At 37.7% G+C, this 23,599-nt stretch overlaps 1 protein-coding gene across 3 annotated transcripts in view; it reads right to left on the bottom strand.

Annotated features, from left to right (window-relative positions):
• GC (GC vitamin D binding protein) overlaps positions 1 to 23,331 on the bottom strand; it is a 40,649-nt gene extending 17,318 nt beyond the window's left edge. Inside the window, exons 1-6 of one of the 3 annotated variants that reach the window (XM_082463838.1) lie at positions 23,098 to 23,331; positions 5,021 to 5,090; positions 4,308 to 4,440; positions 2,037 to 2,248; positions 764 to 896; positions 369 to 463 (exon numbers count right to left, since the gene is read on the bottom strand). In XM_082463838.1, the coding sequence (XP_082319964.1) occupies positions 369 to 463; positions 764 to 896; positions 2,037 to 2,248; positions 4,308 to 4,440; positions 5,021 to 5,090; positions 23,098 to 23,155 (701 nt within the window). In that variant the 5' untranslated portion in view covers positions 23,156 to 23,331. The remainder of the gene's footprint in view (positions 1 to 368; positions 464 to 763; positions 897 to 2,036; positions 2,249 to 4,307; positions 4,441 to 5,020; positions 5,091 to 23,097) is intronic. The other 2 variants (XM_082463836.1, XM_082463837.1) reach the window with 2 other exon arrangements.
• Between the last annotated feature and the right edge of the window lie 268 nt (positions 23,332 to 23,599).

Below are 23,599 nucleotides of genomic sequence, written 5' to 3'. Positions count from 1 at the left end.
TTTCCCAAGAAAAACATGGGCAAAGCAAGTAACAGGTGATGAATAAAAACGATTGTTTTTGCTCGTGTGTTTGTAATACATGCTAATATGAATATTGAAGAGATAATTTCTAGTGGTCTACCAGTCTTCCCATGTGAATATATGGAAAAGGTTGATTAAAACCAAATTATGTTTTAGGAAAGTTTTGTTCCTTATTCATATTTTGTGTAGAGAAAAGAAAAAATAACTGGGCCCTATTTGAGGATTACTGGAGCATAACACTATGGTTTGTATCTTCTATTACAAACATTTTCTTAGAGAATCCTAATATTATGGATCAATAGTGCAGAAACAAACAGCTACACATGCTGATGGTGCTAAATCTTTACCTGAGCCTTGATTTCTCCTTCCCATAAGCAGAGTATTGTGAACAGATTCTATTTGACATTGTGGTGAGAAGTGATAAATGTTTAAGCTGAAGTCTCTAGAAAATAAATGAGAGAATGTCATTAGATGGTCAGGATCCATTGAAAGCAGTGTGCAGAAATGGCCAAAAAGAGACCATTTGGACTCCTTTTGATGACTAGAAAACTGAATTCTGACCAACGGAACTTTTTCCGCAGAGGTGGTTGTGTGTTTTTTCCAATTAACAAAATACAAAAGAGGCATTTTAAAAACGTTTACGGATTCCAGAATCGGAATCTTTCTAACATTATTTGAAAGGAACGGTATTAATAGAAGAAGAAGAAAAAAGAACATAACTATGTAACAAAATGACACTTACCTCTTTCAAAAAGCATACTGTTGGGTTTGGTGAGGTACAGCACGACCCTACCATGGAGAGAGAACTCTTGGTGTAACTGACTAATAGTGTCAAAGGAGCTTGTCCATAATTAATGGAATATTCATACATAAATCTGTGGGGGGAAAAATAGGATTGGTCAAAACATTTGTGGGAAACAATCTTTTTCAGAAGTATTTTGATGGAAAAAGGGTGCATGTTAGTTGATAGTTATAATATCTAAAAAGCACTAGGGATTTAGAGAAAGGGTTATAATACTAGTCACTTTTAATCAATATCTTCATTTAAAAAATCTTTTCTAAATTTCCATGTAGATTACTTGGGAGGGGTCATTTGTTCCTTTATTCCTTTAGCATCTACCATATGCATGGCCTATGGTAGCTGCTTATTAACGTTGGTGGAAAAAATTGAAATGAAGGTAATGGAATTATCTTTCATTATCTGTTTATTCTAGACAATTGCTATGTATAGTCTTGTTTGTTGAAATTATTTTAATTTTTGTGAGCATAAGCCACTAAGTGTCTAAAGAGACTGAGATCTTAGGCAAAATCCTCCCTGAATTTACAGGAATGGGCAAGCCAACCAACTTTTATGAAATCATGACCTTGATTTCATACTTCTAAAGCCAGTTTGAATGATGTTGCTTTTGACTTCTGTGTGTGTATATATGTTTTTTCTATTATCATAATTTTTTTCCAACTTTATGATCTTCTGAGAGTAAAGAATCAATATATAATCGGCTCTTCATGAATGTTAAACAATAAGGTAAAAGTAATATGTCCACTAATGTGGTACAACAAGTGTCATGTTCACAAGTGTTTCTGGGAATGTACTGTAAAAATGAAAAAAAGCTGTTTATTTCTTATGCTCTACTGGAAATTAAATACTTGTGCACAGCAATGAAATTCTATCAGATGGAGTATGCAAGGATGCCTAACGTAAGAGGAATCACAATAGCTGCTGTCAAATATTTGAACATGTCATGTGGACAGGGGATCCAAGTGAGTCTGCTTCAGATACTAGAACTAGGATGAGAGAGGGTAGGCGTTTGGGAAAGTTGACTTCATCTGCATCTGAGAAAGCTATTTGTAATAGGCACTGACAGAGATGGGATATTGTGGGTGACAGTCAAGTTTTTGTTATTGGTAATTGTCCGGGTTGCAGTATAAGAGGTGTTTATATAGAATAGGGGGTTAGATTAGACATGTATGTTATTTTATGCCCTGAAGTTTTACATATGATGAAAGCAGCTTACTGATCAGCAAACCCCTTGGGATCTTTCCTGAATGCCTCACAGATCTCATCATTTGTTGGCTCTACATAGGTAGGAAATTCTTGTGGCTGGTGCTTCAGGGCAGCCATACAGAGTTTCTTTTCAAGGCCCTCTTTGGTGCAGCACTCGGGAGTTCCTGGGTGCACTGGGAATGGAGAGTCACTTTCACAGGACTTAGCAGACAATGCTGAAGTCTAGAATGAGAAAAGAAAAGTAAACTCACATATGTGCAAGTTTCCAGGCTTATAGTTCTCCATTTAGTATAACATCGTAGTCTTAAATTTTAAAATTCTCATTACTAACAAACTGGCCATGACAAGCTGCATTATTCTAGTTATAGGCTAGTACAGGGTCTTCTGTTAAGACTCAGAGTAGTACCAAAAGAGAACCTTCATTAACAAGTGAACTGTATGTGATTGCAGCTGTTAGAGGTTTGATCCTCTAGTTCAGTGTTTATCCATAGGGATATTAACATCTCTAAGGATGAGGGAGGTCATTTGAAAAAGCTCCATTGATTCTGATGTGATCTCCCATCTGTATTCTCTTCTAAATACCACTAAGAATGGGGACCTCCCTCTTCCCTCCTCCCCTCCCTTTGTTAAATGAACAGGCTCTTAATCCTTGACTGCTTTCGTCTTCAACATTGATTTGCATTCTCCTACTCAGTGGTTCTTGAGCCTGCTTTTGCATCAGTGTATAAAAATAAGAAATGCCTGGGCTGCATAACACAGAAATTCTGATTCAGTAGGTCAAAGATGAGGCCTGAGGGTCTGTTTTTTTCCCAAAGTCCCAAAGTTTATTCTCCTGTGCATCATGGGTTGAAGCACTGGTACAATTTAATATACTGCCTCAACTGTGGTGCATAGATACGTGTGGGCAGACTAAGCCCATGGTAAGAGTACCACCAAAGCAGTTGTAGCAACAAAATGTTCTTTTTGGAAAGAATTTGATATCTGGAATAAAAATGTGGAATAGAAATAGTCCCATGGAAATAGAAATAAGCCCATGGAAAAAATCGGGGATTTACATGGGAAAAAGATTTTGACATCTTTACAATTATTTTATAAGCTATCTTTTGAAGGTAAAACTTCTAAAGATCTTTCCTATCAATGAAGGAAAGCAACATGATGAATCATTTATGTAAACCAAAAGTAAACAGTGAATCTTTTCCCATTTCTTTCCCTGGCAACTTTCCTATTTTTCCTTTTTTATTACCTCCTTCAAATAAAAAAACAAAGTTTACAAAAAAAGTAACATATTTGTAGAAAAAAAATTGCTTTGTACAGCAGGAAAAAGGTGTTATCCAAAAAATGTCAATGCTATCTCTGTTCTTATGATCTGTCTCTAACAATCTTGGATGGGTTATGACCAAACATTTTTGGTCAAGGGATGGGTTAGCAAATATATAAAATAAAATGGAAATAAACATGTGTTCTGTTTTTTTGACTGTAGTTGGTAGTTGGCTTGTTTATTTTAAGATAGTGCAGAAGGTTGTGTTGAAATGACATGTTATTTGTGGAGTTGTTGTTGGTGGGAGAAAACGATAAAGTTCTTAGAAAGTAGATAAGGGCCAGGTAAAGAAATTAATAGGTAAGAGTCATAGACTATATTCTAATCAGATCTTTGGAGCATTGTGTCTGTTGGGTAACTGCTGCAGTCTTGAGCAGGGAGACATTTGTCTGTAGAGGCCTTTATCAAGATGCAGCTAAATGTCATTTTTATTCATCCTGATGGACAGTATCAGTAAATTGCTAGAAACACCTGTAGTTTCACATTTTTCAGCTGTTGTCTATATTTTGAGAACTGTCATTTCAGCATTTTTTATTTCTGCATGTATACTCTAAGGTAGAAAATGCAGAACTGTGTGTGTATATATAGGGCAATTTTTGAACCCCCAAATAACTTGAAACCAACACTAAGTTTTTCCAGGGCAGTTCATACCAGTCTTGGCATGATACAGGTATGGGTATTGGTAGGCTTCTAAGATACACAGACTATATTAGAATTATTTTGAGAGGTCCATGAATTAATAATATACACCCCAGTTTTCTCATTTGAACCTTGTAGGACTAATGGGCAGAATTGGTTCACTATACCAGAATAAATTTGGGCTCTAGGATAATAGACTTCATATCTCCCTCAAACTTGGAGTAGGTGGGTTGCTGTCTAAAATTTCCCCAAGATATGATGTAAAGGCCTGTCTTGACCCCCTTCTATGGGCCAGCATAGACATGGCCAACCACACAACCCTACCCTGTTGTCATAACAGTCAGGGTCGGCCCCCTCAGCACAGCAGGCTTCTGTCAAGGAGACAACTTCATTCACAAGATGACTGATCTGTTCAAAGGTGCCACTGGGAAATTTTCTGCTGTATAGGACCATTGACCTGAGGAGAAATAGAAGTCAATGTATGCAGAATTTTTTAAAGTTTTCACATTTGCACATATTTTAATATGAAATCTATTCAATTTTTTAGTGGAATATTGCACACATGTTCTTGACTAATGAAAATATGACATTGGCTTTAAAAATAAGTTTACCTAGAACAAAAACGCATCTTGTAACAGTAGAACTTGGGTTTGGGAGTTCCATCAAACCAGCCTCATGTTCTTTCCTTTCTCAAGCCTCCCCAAATGAACCTGTCCTTTACCTTGCTGCCTTTGTTTGCCAGCGTCCTAGCATGTACTATTTGCCTTTTAATTCACCTTAGAAAACTATGCTTACTTGTTTTCTCAACTCATTAGTATACTTGTAACAAATTCTTAGACCATATTAACAGTAGTTCAACTGGAGTCTTTGGATGTCCTCCATTTGCCTGACATCTCTGCCCACTTTGACCCTGGGACTCTATCCTCTTAATCTTAATGGAGATCAGTTCAGTCCCTGACGCAGAATTGAAGATACCTCACACTTAGCTTCATTCAAGGTCAGGTAACCAGGAGAGTGAGTGAGTACCTCATACTTACAAAGATGTGAAGTCATCTTTTCCCAGGCTGGCGAGTTCCTTGCAGACTTTATCTTTCTCATAATCTCGACCTAGGAACCAGAAATATATATATATAAAAGTATCTTTTTCCTTTTAAATGAATGTTGCATTAAATGTATATATACAAAGGGGGATCTTCCACATGATTCATCAGTGGTGAAAGTACCATTTTTCTCAATACCTATATGCAATTTCACTTTTTGGTGCCTTTCTGTTTTATCACAATGGATCAAAATTTGATGGCATGCTATAAACTTTAATGAAAATTAAAGAAATAAATTAAGAAAAAGAATGAACTATAGAGGGCAGACAACAGAAGCAAGAAGAACTACAATTCTGCAGCCTGTGGAAGGAAAACCACATTCACAGAAAGATAGACAAAATGAAAAGGCAGAGGGCTATATACCAGATGAAGGAACAAGATAAAACCCCAGAAAAACAACTAAATGAAGTGGAGATAGGCAACCTTCCAGAAAAAGAATTCAGAATAATGATAGTGAAGATGATCCAGGACCTTGGAAAAAGAATGGAGGCAAAGATCGAGAACATGCAAGAAATGTTTAACAAAGACCTAGAAGAATTAAAGAACAAACACCTAGAAGAATTAGAACAAACAGATGAACAATACAATAACTGAAATGAAAAATACACTGGAAGGTATCAATAGCAGAATAACTGAGGCAGAAGAATGGATAAGTGACCTGGAAGATAAAATAGTGGAAATAACTACTGCAGAGCAGAATAAAGAAAAAAGAATGAAAAGAATTGAGGACAGTCTCAGAGACCTCTGGGACAACATTAAATGCACCAACATTCACATTATAGGGGTCCCAGAAGGAGAAGAGAGAGAGAAAGGACCTGAGAAAATATTTGAAGAGATTATAGTTGAAAACTTCCCTAACATGGGAAAATAGCCACCCAAGTCCAGGAAGTGCAGAGAGTCCCAGGCAGGATAAACCCAAGGAGAAACATGCCAAGACCCATAGTAATCAAATTAATAAAAATTATTGAAAGCAACAGGGAAAAATGACAAATAACATACAAGGGAACTCCCATAAGGTTAACAGCTGATTTCTCAGCAGAAAATCTACAAGCCAGAAGGGAGTGGCATGATATGTTTAAAGTGATGAAAGGGAAGAATGTACAACCAAGATTACTCTACCCAGCAAGGATCTCATCCAAATTCGACAGAGAAATCAAAAGTTTTACACACAAGCAAAAGCTAAGAGAATTCAACACCACCAAACCAGCACTACAACGAATGCTAAAGGAACTTCTCTAAGTGGGAAACACAAGAGAAGAAAAGGACCTACAAAAACAAACCCATAACAATTAAGAAAAGGGTAATAGGAACATACATTTTGATAATTACCTTAAATATGAATGGATTAGATGCTCCAACCAAAAGACACAGGCTTGCTGAATGGATACAAAAACAAGACCCATGTATATGCTGTCTACAAGAGACCCACTTCAGACCTAGGGACACATACAGAGTACAAGTGAGGGGATGGAAAAAGATATTCCATGCAAATGGAAATCAAAAGAAAGCTGGAGTAGCAATACTCATATCAGATAAAATAGGCTTTAAAATAAAGACTATTACAAGAGACAAGGAAGGACACTACATAATGATCAAGTGATCAATCCAAGAAGAAGATATAAGAATTATAAGTATATATGCACCTCAAGCACCTCAATACATAAGGCAACTGCTAACGGCTATAAAAGGAAATTGACAGTAACACAGTAATAGTTGGGGATTTTAACACCTCACTTACCCCAAGGGACAGATCATCCAGACAGAAAATTAATAAGGAAACACAAGCTTTAAAAGACACAATAGACTGGATAGAGTTAACTGATATTTATAGGACATTCCATCCAAAAACAGCAGATTACAGTTCGCAAATGCACATGGAACATTCTCCAGGATAGATCACATCTTGGGTCACAAATCAAGCCTTGGTAAATTTAAGAAAATTGATATATCAAGCATCTTTTCTGACCACATTGCTGTGAGATTAGAAATCAACTACAGGGAAAAAAACGTAAAAAACACAAATACATGGAGGCTAAACAATACGTTACTAAATAACCAAGAGATCACTAAAGAAATCAAAGAGGAAATCAAAAAATACCTAGAGACAAATGACAATGACAACACAACAATCCAAAACCCTTGGGATGCAGCAAAAGCAGTTCTAAGAGGGAAGTTTATAGCAATATAATCATACCTCAAGAAACAACAAACATCTCAAATAAACAATCTAACCTTACACCTAAAGGAATTAGAGAAAGAAGAACAAACAAAACCCAAAATTAGCAGAAGGAAAGAAATCATAAAGATCAGAGCAGAAATAAATGAAATGGAAACAAAGAAAACAATAGCAAAGATCAATAAAACTAAAAGCTGATTCTTTGAAGATAAACAAAATTGATAAACCTTTAGCCAGACTCATCAAGAAAAAGAGGGAGAAGACTCAAATCAATAAAATTAGTAATGAAAAGGGAGAAGTTACAATGGATACTGCAGAAATACAAAGCATCCTAAGAGACTGCTAAATGCAACTCTATGCCAATAAAATGGACAACCTGGAAGAAATGGACAAATTCTTAGAAAGGTATAAACTACCAAGACTGAACCTGGAAGAAATAGAAAATATGAACAGACCAATCACAAGTAATGAAATTGAAACTGTGATTAAAAATATTCCAACAAACAGAAGTCCAGGACCAGATGGCTTCACAGGTGAACTTCTATCAAACATTTAGAGACGAGCTAACACCTATCCTTCTCAAACTCTTCCAAAATATAGCAGAGGGAGGAACACTCCCAAACTCATTCTACGAGGTCACCATCACCCTGATACTAAAACTGACAAAGATACTACTAAAAAAAACAATTACAGACCAATATCACTGATGAATATAGATGCAAAAATCCTCAGCAAAATACTAGCAAACAGAATCCAACAACACATTAAAAGGATCATACACCATGATCAAGTGGGATTTATCCCAGGGATGCAAGGATTCTTCAGTATATGCAAATCAATCAATGTGATATACCATATTAACAAATTGAAGGATAAGAACCATATGATCATCTCAATAGATGCAGAAAAAGCTTTTGACAAAATTCAACACCCATTTATGATAAAAACTCTCCAGAAAGTGGGCATAGAAGGAACCTACCTCAACATAATAAAGGCCATATATGAGAAATCCACAGCAATCATCATTCTCAATTGTGAAAAACTGAAAATATTTCCTCTAAGATCAGGAACAAGACAAGGATGTCCACTCTCACCACTATTGTTCAACACAGTTCTGGAAGTCCTAGCCACGGCAATCAGAGAAGAAAAACAAACAAAAGGAATACAAATTGGAAAAGAAGTAACACCGTCACTCTTTGCAGATGACACGATACTATACATAGATAATCCTAAAGATGCCACCAGAAAACTACTAGAGCTAATCAATGAATCTGGTAAAGTTGCAGGATACAAATTTAATGCACAGAACTCTCTTGCATTCCTATACACTAACAATGAAAGATCAGAAAGAGAAATTAAGGAAAAAATCCCATTCACCATTGCAACAAAAAGAATAAAATACCTAGGAATAAACCTACCTAAGGAGACAAAAGACCTGTATGCAGAAAACTAAGACACTGATGAAAGAAAGATGATACAAACAGATGGAGAGATATACCATGTTCTTGGATTGGAAGAATCAACAGTTTGAAAATGACTGTACTGCCCAAAACAATCTACAGATTCAATGCAATCCCTATCAAATTACCAATGGCATTTTTTACAGAACTAGAACAAAAAAAATCTTAAAATTTGTATGGAGACACAAAAGACCCCGAATAGCCAAAGCAGTCTTGAGGGAAAAAACCGGAGCTGGAGGAATCAGACTCCCTGACTTCAGACTATACTACAAAGCTACAGTAATCAAGACAATATAGTTCTGGCACAAAAACAGAAATATAGATCAGTGGAACAGGATAGAAAGCCCAGAGATAAACCCACACACCTGTGGTCAACTAATCTATGACAGAGGAGGCAAGGATATACAATGGAGAAAAGACTGTCTCTTTAATAAGTGGTGCTGGGAAAACTGGACAGCTACATGTAAAAGAATGAAATTAGAACACTCTCTAACACCATACACAAAAATAAACTCAAAATGGATTAGAGACCTAAATGTAAGATCGGACAATGTAAAACTCTTAGAGGGAAACATAGGAAGAACACTCTTTGACATAAATCACAGCAAGATCTTTTTTGATCCACCTCCTAGAGTAATGGAAATAAGAAGAAAAATAAACAAATGGGACCTAATGAAACTTAAAAGCTTTTGCACAGCAGAAGAAACCATAAACAAGGCGAGAAGACAACCCTCCGAATGGGAGAAAATATTTGCAAGCGAATCAATGGACAAAGGATTACTCTCCAAAATATATAAACAGCTTATGCAACTGAATATTAAAAAAGCAAACAACCTGATCCAAAAATAGGCAGAAGACCTAAATAGACATTTCTCCAAAGAAGACATACAGATGGCCAAGAAGCATATGAAAAGCTGCTCAACATCACTGATTATTAGAGAAATGCAAATCAAAACTACAGTGAGGTATCACCTCATACCAGTTAGAATGGGCATCCTCAGAAAATGTACAAACAACAAATGCTGGAAAGGGTGTGGAGAAAAGGGAACCCTCTTGCACTGTTGGTGGGAATGTAAATTGATACAGCTACTATGGAGAACAGTATGGAGGTTCCTTAAAAAACTAAAAATAGGATTACCATATGACCCAGCAATCCCACTAATGGGCATATACCCAGAGAAAACCATAATTCAAAAAGAGTCATGTACTGCGACGTTCATTGCAGCTCTATTTACAATAGCCAGGACATGGAAACAACCTAAGTGTCCATCGACAGATGACATATCGACAGATGAATGGATAAAGAAGATGTGGCACATATATACAATGGAATATTACTCAGCTATACAAAGAAACGAAATTGAGTTATTTGTAGTGAGGTGGATGGACCTCGAGTCTGTCATACAGAGTGAAGTAAGACAGAAAGAGAAAAACAAATATCATATATTAATGCATATATGTGGAACCTAGAAAAATGGTACAAATGAACTGGTTTGCAGGGCAGAAATTGAGACACAGATGTAGAGAACAAATGTATGGACACCAAGGGGAGAAAGTGTAATAGGGGTGGTGGTGTGATGAATTGGGAGATTGGGATTGACATGTATACACTAATATTTATGAAATAGATAACTAATAAGAACCTGCTGTATAAAAAATAAATACAATTTAAAAATTTTTAAAAAATGGTCCATATCAAAAAAAATTAAAAATTAAAAAAAAACAAAATGAAAACAAACTCAGATACAAATAGGTGGTTCCTTGCTGATACTGGGGGGGGATGGGTAAAATTGGTGAAAGGGATTAAGAGGTACAAGCCTTCAGTTATAAAATAAGTAAGCCATGAGGATGTAATATACGGCATAAGGAATATGGTCAATAATATTTCAATAACTTTGGGGACAGACGATTACTAGACTTATTGTGGTGATCATTTCATAATGTATGCAAATGTCAAATCACTATGTACTACACCTGAAACTAACATAATATTGTATGTCAACTATATTTCAATAAATTTAAAAAAAGAATGAACTAATACTGAAAGCAGGTAAGTCAAAATATATATGCCAACTAGTGAGTCAGAACCTACTGATATAGCAGTCATTCTTAGGTCCCATCTTTATAATAATGCTCAAATAAAGCTTTTTATCCCTCCTTCCTTTCTTTGCCTCAGTTTCACCTAAGGTCTCAAAAGAACCAAGAACAAAAAATAAATGGAGAATATGTCTACCTTCCAAAGTGAAGAGCTAGGACCAGTAATGCGGGCCTTTAAATGGGGTGTGTGAGCACTGGTGTTGCCTCCCTTGCTTCATTACCCACCTCCAGACTCTCTAAGGGAAACCTAGGAATTCAGCTGAGGAAAAAGATGGAAAGTAGGCAAAATAAGTTTTGGAGAAAGTTGTCAGTGTGGTGGGTTTGGGAGAGTGATGCGAGAGTGCATCTTCTTACTTCAAGCATAGTGAGAAGGGCTTCAAAGAAAACACTCAGACCTTGATAGCTGACCCTTGGAAGGTGGGGTACAATGGACAGGTGTCTGATTCAGACTGGAGAAATCTACGAGGTTAGAAGGGCTGGTTAAGTGGCCTGAGGCAACAAAGGAGAGGGTTGTGAGTGGGAAGTTCTGCTGTGGCCTGTGTACCTGATACAGATTGAGCAGGAGAACAAACTGTCCTGGGATCATCCTATCTTTTTTTTTTTTTTTTTTTTTAAGGTAGAGAGACGTTTATCTAGAAGGCGGCAGGCTACCAAAAGTAGGACACCTCTGTGCAGATGCAGATAACTTGAAAATCAAAGGGAGGTCTTAAGGTGCCAGCTGGATGGGGAGATCGCCAGGGATGATGGGGAAAGAGATCTCCAAAGAATCCACGAAGAGAAAATATCAACTCTGAACATCTCCTGTAACCAGAGAAAACAACGCTGTCTCACTAAGCTGCCCATTGAATGAGTGTTTGCTGCTGCTTACCTTTCCTACTAGCTTTTCTTTTCCCTGTGTTAACCCTGGAGGAACTAAAAGCAGCCTAGAGAGTAGCAGGAAGGAGAAGAGAACAGGCAGAGGAAAGTGTATGCCTCCCTTTGCCACTAAAGGCAACAGGACTGAAACATGCCTGATCTGGGGGAGTAGCTTCAATTTTAAATGAATTTACAAATTTTTGACTTTAACCAGACAGTCCCATGACTGTTAACAGGTGGTTATTTTGATGTTCAAAAGGACCAGAGGACCTTATTTGAGTGACCAGAAAAATCATAGAACCTACTCTTAAGTCCATTCGGGTGGTTGGGAAGAGCTAGTTTGCACAGGGGATGAGTTCTTTTTTTTTTAAATTAATTAATTAATTAATTTATTTTTGGCTGTGTTGGGTCTTCGTTTCTGTGCGAGGGCTTTCTCTAGTTGTGGCAAGCGGGGGCCACTCTTCATCGCGGTGCGCGGGCCTCTCACTGTCACGGCCTCTCTTGTTGCGGAGCACAGGCTCCAGACGTGCAGGCTCAGCAGTTGTGGCTCACGGGCCTAGTTGCTCCGCGGCATGTGGGATCTTCCCAGACCAGGGCTCGAACCCGTGTCCCCTGCATTGGCAGGCAGATTCTCAACCACTGCGCCACCAGGGAAGCCCGCAGGGGATGAGTTCTTTATGGATGGTGAGACCTACTTGTTAACACACCTGTTACATATACAATAGATGGACACATGGAAGGCTGCCAGTGTTCTTCTTCCCCGATTCATCATTTATGCAAGAAAGTCTAGGAAATTTGCCAACATTTTGATGCTATATCTTTCCAAAAAAAATGTAAAAAGTATAGAAATGGCCCAGTTCCTGTTCTAAATGGTTTTAACATTTAGTAACTTATCCTCCTGGATTTAAATATTGGGAAATGCATCTTGAATGATATGATGGCAACTACTGGTATGCATTTTACCCCCTGAATGTCCTCACCTCAGCTCCGTGGATGAATGAATATACATACGGCAGGGTAGGAATTCTTTTTTTTTTTTTAATTGGAGTATAGTTGATTTAAAATGTTGTGTTTCAGGTGTACAGCAAAGTGATTCTGTTATACATATATCCACTCTTTTTAAGATTCTTTTCCTATATAGGCCATTACAGAGTACTGAGTAGAGTTTCCTGTGCTATACAGTAGGTCTTTATTCATCGTCTATTTTATATCATATGATATTGCTTATATGTAGAAATTCTTGTTTTATGGTTTGGAGTGGAGGTGGTAGTGGTTGGATACTGGCTGGGGAAGATTTTGTTTTTTTTGTTTTTTGTTTTCTTTTAAAAAGATTCTCGGGACTTCCCTCGTGGTGCAGTTGTTAAGAATCCACCTGCCAATGCAGGGGACATGGGTTCGATCCCTGGTCTGGGAAGATCCCACATGCCGTGGAGCAACAAAGCCTGTGCGCCACAACTACTGAGCCTGCGCTCTAGAGTGCCCGCGAGCCACAACTGCTGAAGGCCGCGCACCTACAGCCCGTGCTCCGCAACAAGAGAAGCCACCACAGTGAGAAACCCGCACACCGCAATGAAGAGTATCCCCTGCAACTAGAGAAAGTCTGCGCACAGCAAAGAAGACCCAACACAGCCAAAAAAAAAAATTTTTAAAATTAAAAATAAAAAGATTCTCTTTGGGATTTGTTAGAATTAATGTTAAAAATGCCTGATTTCAGTGAAAATTGCCTGTAGAGGAAGCTGCTGTACTCTATGTCTTTCAGGTGGACTGTTCAATGCATATAACTAAGGTGAGAAGTCAGAATTGAGGGACAAAGTCCTTCTTAAGAGGCATTTTGTAATAAGGGACCAACTCAAATACCATCAGAATCACAAAGGAAGTGGATAAACCTGCATGATCAAATCTCACATTATCTTGGAAACTAGGACAAGACAGTAGGATTGATAGTGGCTTTTTATACTCTATTGACTGAGAACCTTCATATCTAGTACATTTTCTGTAATTTATTGACTTGTTTACAAGGTTGGATATTGTCACAGTTTCAGAAGGTCAAAATAAGGCAGAAATTTTCTGTTAATCATTAATGGTGTTCAGTGGGACTGAAGATTAGGGCACAGAGGGAAAAAATTTAGGGTAGAGCTGTCTTCCTATAGTGAGAAGATGTAGTATTAGGATGTCAACAGAGTTTTATGCTGCTCCTGGGTAGAACTGGGGAAAATGGCTGGCAGTGGATTTTAGTTCAGTGTGAGAGAACTTTATAGCTGTGGCTAATTAGTAACCAAAATGATGAACAGCTTTTTGAAGTGAGTTTGTTTTGTCCTTAAAATATTCAAATGGAGTTTAAATAACGGTATGTATTAAAGATTCCTGAATTTAGTACACAGTCGTATCCTCATGATCTTTGAGATCACTTCTAAAAGCTTACAAAATCACCCCTTTTAGAAACAGTAAGAAATTATACAGAATCTTTTTTCCCCCAAAGCTTATGGTTTCAAGCCACAAAAAATACTCAAATAAGAACCCCTTTGTTCTTAATGCAAAGGAAATAACTTTGCTTAATGAACTCTCCCTATAAAATCGCAGAGGTCACTTTTGTTTTATTGTGACCATGCAAAATGAGAGCCTGCATTCAATGGGGGCACCTCTGAACATTTAAAAAACTATTTTGTTTCTAACTTTCCAGATTTCTCACTTCATTAAGAAAGTAGAGTTTCATTCAGTGTGTTGAGAACGTGAGTGCATGTGAATATAGTATAAGTGGAGACTACAGTTTATCTCCTGTTTAAATAGCTTTAATTAAATCAACTGAGATTGCACAGAAACACATTGGAATCCATGGGTGTCATGTACTGCTTTAGTTAGAATGCAATGACAGAAAACTGGGAAACTAGATCAACTACACAAGACTTAAAATGGTTTTGGAACCATTTTTGCTGGAATATTCAGTCTTGGGCAAAACAGAAGCAAGGGAAAAAGCCCAAATAGGCATTGAAGAAATTCAGAATTAAAATATGAGGGTAAAACTGCTCTTACAAAAATAACCTGTAGAGGAAGCCGTTGCACCATGTATTTTTCAGGTGGATTACTTGAAATATTTCTGATTAAAAAAAAATCCATCTATTCATTTATTCAAAGTGAAGACCTGGAGCTGAACTGGTTAAGCGAGTACGTCAATCACTTTCTCATCTTCCAAACATAACGAATACTGAACTTGATTTGCCATGAGATTGATATAATCAATTCCCTATTCCATGGAGTACTGCTTAATGTTTTCACACCAGTTGAGCTCACTCTCATTTATGTAATTAAATCCTATATCAAATGAATTGTAAATGACATACTCTGTTCTTTAACGTGCCATGTGGTTATGAAGAGGGCAATCTGGACTTTGATACGGCGCTAGTAAATATTGGCATAATCCTAGTGACACTGGCGAAATCATTTTCACATTGTGACCCCTAAACACTCAATGTTTACAAATGTCGTTAACAGAATTGTTGCTTTTTGCAATAGCATGTCCCTTTTCTGTCTGTATTGTGAAACACTCTGGTAAGTTGTGCCTAATTCTGGACTTTTGAAAACATTTGGTTTACTTTTGGGAAATCTTTACTGCTTCATGCATCTCTCCTCTCCCAACACAGCTGACAATACTCATTCATACATGCAACATACATGTCTTGTAAGACTTACTCTGTGCCAGGCATTGGGTTCAGTATTGAATATACAATAAAGAGCAAAATAGACACATCCTTGCCCTTATGGAACTTTTAATCTAGTGGCGATAGACAATATGATACTCATTGTTATGGTACAAACTTTACTAAAAAGGGTATTTTGAATGCTTTAACTATTGTTATAATCATTCTCTGAAACCAGTTTGGTCCTCTAGAAAAGCTGTTTGTATACCAGGAGCAATGGTTGGACCCTATATAACGCTAAGTTGAATAAAGACGCTTATATAGGATGCTAGGAACTGTCTTACGTTGCTATTCTCCTATTCTGGAGAATCATGGGCTTTCAGAACTGTTGGGCATTTATATTTTTGAAATTTTATTCCTTTGACTTTTTTAAAAAATAAATAAATAAATTTATTTATTTATTTATTTTTGGCTGCATTGGGTCTTCGTTGCTGCATGCAGGCTTTCTCTAGTTGCGGTGAGCGGGGGCTTCTCTTCTTTGCGGCGCGTGGGCTTCTCATTGCGGTGGCTTCTCTTGTTGCGGAGCACGGGCTCTAGGCGCGCGGGCTTCAGTAGTTGTGGCATGCGGGCTTCAGTAGTTGTGGCTCGCAGGCTCTAGAGCGCAGGCTCAGTAGTTGTGGCTCACAGGCTTAGTTGCTCCGTGGCATGTGGGATCTTCCCGGACCAGGGACCGAACCCGTATCCCCTTCACTGGCAGGCAGATTCTTAACCATTGTGCCACCAGGGAAGCCCCCTCCTTTGACATTTTTATTTCCATTCTGCACTGACAGACTCATCTATGTCAGAAAAGGTCGGTGTATTAGTGCGTTTTTTTTTTTAACTTAAGGAATATGGTTTGTAGTATTTGTTCAAACTAGGTGGGCTAGATATTCAGAGTAGTGGTTTTAGTTGAGAAATTAAATATTGTTGGGCTGGTTTAGGAAGTTGCCCTGATTATTGGAACTAAAGAAAACTGCTGATATATCATTAAAAACATTGTCAATGAAGAAGTGGTATTCAAATTAGTACTTTTATTTCATTTTCCAGGCTTTTTGGATCTCATTTCCACTGACATTTTAAATCACTATTATATAAAGCATTGATCTGGTTTCAAATTGATGTTTGCAAGCAGGGGTGCAGTTTTGAGCTTAAGTCAATGGAAAGTAAACCCTAGAGTTCTGCATGACATCTATAGATTAACTAATCTAGAGGAAATTAACTGTACCTCTTAGGATGCCATCAGTGGAACATTTCAGATGTTGAAAATTCAAAACCAGTAGAAGATATACGGGCAATGGGTCAGTTGCTCCGATATTAAAATTGCCATAGAGGATGGCCTCATAGACTCACTCAAATTTGATGCCTTTGGTTTCAACACGGGTGGTAGCCCATATAGATGCTACACTCACCAAAGTCCCAGAGGAGACATTCTTCCTCCACACATCTCATTCCACCTCGCTTTTCCTTCACAAGTTGAGCACCTTGTCATCAACAAATGCTTTTGCAGAGGTGAAGATAAGGGAGCAAGTTTCCCTCTTCCACCTTTGGCATGAGTGAGGGTGGTGTCTTTGGTATTCTGAATTGGAAACTTAGAATGCATTACAGGGCTTAGTTTTTAAAACAATATAAGAATACATAACATGATAAAGCACATACAAGAAACTTGAAAGCCACCAATACTTAAGGAACTGAGGTCTGATAGTAGAGATAAGAATAAGAATACAACACCAATAGCAGCAGTAGTGATCATTGCCATGAAAGAGATTGAAACAAAGCATATGAACCCATGGAATGGAAGAGAGCTTTTAGAAAACCTCATGAAAGGAACTATTACTTGAAGTGGACCACGAATGATGGGCAGGATTTTAACAGGAATAAGTGAATTGGGAGAGGAATTTTGAGTGGAGAGAAGAACATGAAGAAATATCTGAAGTTAGAAAATCACCAGTCATATCTGGAGAATGAGTAATCCAATAAAACTGAAGCAGGGGAATTAAATACTGGAAAACTTGATCACCAAAGTTTTACTTATTTTTTAAAGTAATGGGGTATCTATTGAAATACATTCATGGAGAGGAATGACCAACTCAGAGCTGTACTCAAGGAAGAGTCATCTTGGGATCTAAGTGAAATAGTACCTTGTTATTAAGGCTGTTCTGTGAAATATGTTAGTCTATGTAAAAATGCCTAGCACATCTCCTGCCTAACGTGGTAAAAACACAATGAATGTTAGCAACTCTTCTTATAATAAAATCCAGTGATGATACCTATTATGAGATATATTATATGCCCTTGTGATAAGGATCCCATGTGACTTGCTCCAGTCCTTCTCTCAGATGGTAGGCTAAATTACTTTCTGGTCAGAAGGAAATGGAAGAGAAGATAAAAATAGAAAACTCCCAGGAAGCACGGAAATGAGTTAACATGTACCCCAGTTACCTCCTGGCCAATTCTCCCTGGATCTGACCAATGAGATTATAGTCTATCAATAGTGAGATGCTTTCACTCAATGATTCTTTCTTTGGGGAAGTCCCAGCCTGTCACAGAACCCAGAAACCTACAGTATTAGGTTTCTATTGCTACTGTAACACATTACCACAAATTCAGTGGCTTAAACTTACTGCTTTACATTTCTACTGGGTAGACTGACACAGGTCTCACTGGGCTAAAATCAAGGTGTCGTCAGGATTGTGTTCTTTCTGGATGCCCTAGGGGAGAATCCATTTCCTTGCCTACTCCAACTTCTAGAGGTGGCCTAGGATTCTAGGCTCAAGGCCTCCTTCCTCCATCTTCAAAGCTGGCAACTTTGTGTCTCTTTGTGCCTTTTCTCTTTAGTGACATCATCCTCTGACTGATTCTCTTTTGCTCCCTTTTTTGTGATTACATTGGCCTAACTCAGATAATCCAGCATTGTTTTACTACTTTAAGGTCTGCTGACTTAACAGCCTTTATTCTGTCTGAAAACTTAATTCCCCTTTGTGATGTGAGCTAATCTCTTAACAGGTTCCAGGCATTAGGATGTCAACATTTTTGGAAGACGCTCATTCTGCCTAACATACACATTACTATTTAAGCCTGAGGTTGTACCCACCATCGGATGACTCCAAACAGAGACCAGAATTGGGGTGGGTTTGTATCAGACAGTCTGATAGCTAGAGTTCCACCAGTCAGCTCTACATGTTCACCCCTAGCATTTCATTTACCTCCCAACAGTGAGCCTAATTTTTCTGTATTTCATTTTTGGACTCCACTTACCACGTTATGTCAGGTTTTGCATTGTATTTTAATATGAATTGATTGGGGAAGGGATGGGAGGTAGGGATTTGGTTAGGGAAGCCATTACAGTAGCTGGGTGAAGGTTAATAAGGGCCTGCACAAGGACAGTATAAGAAAGTGGAAATGTAGTAGACAAAAGAGCCAGTGTTCCCAGGCTTTGAGAACTAGATCCTATGCAGGGGGTAAAGGAGACAAAAGGAAATACTGAGGAGGTTCGGTACAAGGCTGACATATTTTAGGGCTGAAATTTATAGAATATAGAAATGACTGAATACTGATAACAAAAATGAATAAAATAAAATCCAACAGTGCTCTACAGGATTGAACATAAATGATTTAGAGGTGATAGTGCCAGGAAAACAGGAAGTTAGAAGACAGAGCTGGTTTCATGGAATAGGGATGAACTGGGATTTGGATCAGTTGTGGATGACCGTGGTGGACAGAATGAATTTCACTTACTTCCCCCTAAATTGGTGTCAATGATTGGTTCTCTCTTATACTTATTCTAAGATTAGTGAAAGTATTTCAGGTATGTGTCTCATGAGAGGCAGCAAAGCAGTGATTTTGAGTGATTGTCTTTGTAAACCCGGTGAATTGATGTAAAATTCTGATCCTGACACTAGCTCAGTTACTTTGGATAAGTTACTTAACCCCTCTTTTCCTCAGTTTTCCCCATTTATAAAATGAGGATAATAGTACTGAGCTCATCATGGTGTTGAAAGGATGAAATAAATCTATCTGAAAGATTTTAAACATGTTAACATATTGCAAATAAACTATTAGCTATTTTATTCAATGGATAAAATCTAGTGCCAGTGCTTCACAGTGGATACTATATATAAAACTTATAATGAAAATAACAAAAAACTTAAAGTTTACTCCTTCCAGGATATCTATTATGTGTCCTAGTTGATATTTAATATTTCTTAAATACTCAAAACTACCTTATGAGGTAGGTACTCTAATAACCTTAGTTTTGTGATTTTACACACAAAAAACTACTACACATACTATATGGCAAGTAGTGTTCTAAAACTGAGAATTCCAGCAAGGAACAAAAAGTCCTTGATTTCATGGAGCTTACATTCTACATCTTACTTTCATTACAATAAACAAATGAACAGCTGGTAATAAGGTGATGAGTGCTAAAAATAAAAGCAAAATAAAACAAAAACAGGGTAAGGGAATAGAGAAAAATGGAGTAGTAGGTGCTATTTGAGATAGATTGGTCAGGGAAGTCTTCTCTATATGTGAACTTGGAGCAGAGAGAGGGGATCCATGTTCTAAGAGGAGGGAGGAGCTAAGGTAAATCCCTGGGGTGCAGAATTCAGAGAGTGGGAGCTAGTGTGGAGGCCAGTGGGGCTGAAACAGACTGAACTGGGGGATAATAGAGAGGAGGGTAGCAGTGGGCAGAATAAAGAAGTTAAGTGACCATAGATACTAGGGGGAGGGTAATCAGTTCCTTTTAAGGATTTCTTCATCTTCTCTCTGTATAGATCAACCTTGTGGCCTTTTAAAGTATGCTTATTCATCCCCATACCCCATATGTGATGGTGAATTCATACTGGCATTGCACCTCATAGCAATGAAGCATAATTTTGCTATTAGGTTAACATTGCTTTTGATGATGGAGTTAGCCTACCTCTTTGACTTCAGCTCTTCCTCCTTTCCCTTCTCAGCTAAGCCTCTTTAATGCTTTTACTCTGGGTGCTTTGTGAACTTGGATCAGGCCATATTTGTTCCTAGCTCAGGACATTTGCACCGGAGTTCCTTCAGCTTGAAACATACTTCTAGATATTTGCATGGCTGTCTTCATCATGTAGATCTCAAATCCTATGTTGCCTCCTCAGTCACCATTATGCTTATTTTGCAGAGAGCATATACAGACATATCTGGGAAAGTATCAATAGAATATCTTCTTATTCTAAATTACTTCTCTTTAGCATTCTGTACAGCTATGTTCCTGAATCAAACTGAGGACAATTTTGTTTTTCACATGGCTCCTGATGAAGGGGTGGAAAACTTGTAGAAAAGAGAAACAGTGATTCAGTGGTGGTTTGAAAGGTTGGGATGAACCACATCATCTTAGGGCTGCTTTGACAGGTAAGTGGGAGAAGGAGAAATACAGCTTCCCCCCCCACCTCAAGGGGAATTTACTTTCTTCTTGCTATTTGACACCATGTTTAATAAAATTATGCTGAGAATGAAATGCTTAAAGCAAAAGGAAAATGTTCTTGCCAATAGCTCTTATAAACAGCAGTGCTTTGCTTCCTGTAGCATTATGTCTTTGGTAATTGCGTAGCAGTGTCAGTAGGCTTCTTGTTTCTTGGGAAGAGGAAAAGATATGATTTAGATTAGTGCTTCATCCATTTCAGTTTTGAGTAAAGAAGCCAAGTGGAGGCAATTGGCAAGCATAACTTTCTTGCCTCTCACAGGGTAGCTAAAGTGGATGTTATAATATCATTTAGATTTGGCATATTTGGTAAGCCCTTCTCTCTCAAGATGTACCCAAGGGTTTGTGAACTGAGTCCCCAATGCCATTTGATAGAAGAGGATGAGCCTGACTGGAGCTGACGTTCATATTGTATCCACTTTAGAACTGAGGTTTTCCAAAGACTGCTTCCATGGGATATAGGCATTTTAGGAAAGAGCCCATGTGTTTGGGAAACTTTATTGTTTTGAATAAAGTTAAATTATCTTGTTTTGATTTCTCAGAACTCTTAGGACAACAAAAGCATTGATTATGAACCAACCAAGAAAGACTGATGTCTGGCTTATTTCTTAAATATGTTTGGCCATAGAAACATCTTTCCAAAATGAGTCTTGAAGGAAATACACCTTGGAAAAGAGGTTCTAGACAAATGCTGTGGGTGGTTGGTCAGCTCTGTAGAACTAGGCAGAGAACTGCAACCCAAACCAATCCTCCAGCATCCAAAGTTGCTCTCAACTCCTTCAATCTGTACACTTCCTGCCAGGAGTGAGCACACCTAGCTTCCAGGTAAAACACTGACTTGGTATTTGGATTATGCTCAGGTATTACAGAACAGAGGACGGTTGGGTCAGGACTACTGTCCCCAAATATTGGACATTTATTATGTAGGTAATTGTATTTTATGTCTCAGGAGTCATGATCTGACCTATGGCACATAGGTAATCGAGTTCATTGTGAAGTTCAGACCTTCAAGGGAGCTTACTTGAAGTTTTTAGCATCCGTTTCATCAGAGGCTGAGAGAATGCTAAAGGATGTTGAAATAGAGGTTGCAGAATACTGTTATTCTCCAAAGCACTGTAATTCTTTGAAGTGAAGCCAAGGTACATTTACTGAGTCAGTAGTTCAAAATGGCACATTATGGCATCCACATATAATCCCAGGACGTAACCATTACTGGACTTTCTGTGTTTTGAAAATCCAGATCTGAACCTACTTCAGGAGGACTTTTCAGGTTCAGATCTGCCTCAGGGAAACCATGGGTGAAGGAGTAAGCTTTCAGGGTTCCTTGGGACCTGGGCTATTCAGAGGTCTCGTAAGGGACATGAATAAGACAAAATTTAAAATAATTTGAATGACAAAAATGAGGTTTTTTTAAAAAAATGAATGTAAAAAGAATAAGAAAGTCAGGAGTAAGGTTATTCTTGTCATAGTTAATAACTGTTGATTCCTGGGATACACGCATTTTATTCCACTGGTTAAATGTTATTAATATGAATATTAATGTATGACTTGGGTAAAGCGGTTAACTGGCAACACTACATGAAAATTTTAATATTTTGAAGCCGGATGAATGCAGATTCCTTTTATAAGCACTAAAGAATCAGCCAGAAAGTAAATTGGAACTGATTATGATTATGAATTTCGCAGCTTGGGAACTTATAAAGTTGTATATTGCTCAAAGACGAAGACACCATGTGATGAATGAACGTAATGAAAAATATAGCTCAGAGACCTTGATAGTCACATTTCCTAGCTGACGAATTCTTTTATGTGAGAAATTTTAGAAACTATAATGCGTTTTCAAATATTACATATAGAGGATTCCTTGAAGATCGAAGATATCTGTTGACTTCATCATTGATATGGTATATTGTACTCTCAATGGCAATGAATATTTGAAGTCTGAAAAACAAAGCTCAATGATGGATCACAGCCTCCATTTGAGTTCTCCTTTAACAAATAAAAAAATTCTAATTTTGAACCATTTTTTTAGATCTTGGTTATCAAGAAAACAGGGAAAGATAAGTGACAAATTATATAGTTTTTCTTTCTTTCATGAGATTCTTATCGTGATTTCTTGGCTATTCTAATTGAACACTCTATGTGACATTTGAGCTCAGATTAACCCCCCTTTGATTCCTCCCTCTCTCCCCAACATATTCACTGATTCTTCTGTTTTTCACCTTGTGTATAATTTTTAAAATGGTAACAAAATTAGACTAGTTGAGAGTTCTTGTAAATGGTCACAGCACTGGAAGTCTTACCTCTCTCTAGAGCATGCACAAATGCTACAGCAAGCAGGAAAACCAGGATCCTCTTCATTTTTCTGCCGGCAAGTCCTGTAGCACCCCCGTCTCCTGTATGTTACCCAGTTAAAAAAAAAATGGCATCCAAAAGTAACCAATTCCCTTTTACTAATAAGACTCCTGACTGTGAGCTAATCAATTATTAATCTCTACATGGAAGGAAGGACAGTCATCCTTGGGCCACAAGAGATAAAATATCATCAATCAAGGCAAATAGACAACCTGAGGGAAAAGTAGTGGAAAATCTAGGAGATTTTAATCATTAACTTTGTCAAACTGCAAAAGATTCAGGGTATATATAGATTTTTCCCCCCCACTTCTGCTTTTTGCTAAAGCTTATCTAATGTATTTATGGGCACATTTTCCCTCCCTCTTTCTGTGTTGTCTTTGGACATTCTCTACCCTTCTCATGTGTATAAATGGAAACTTGGAGGTGTCTCTTTGTTTAAACCTACTACAA

Source organism: Balaenoptera physalus (assembly GCF_965194825.1).
Source record: "Balaenoptera physalus genome assembly, chromosome: 5".
In the NCBI taxonomy this organism is placed as follows: Eukaryota; Metazoa; Chordata; class Mammalia; order Artiodactyla; family Balaenopteridae; genus Balaenoptera; species Balaenoptera physalus.
This window is presented reverse-complemented; position numbering and strand designations above follow the sequence as displayed.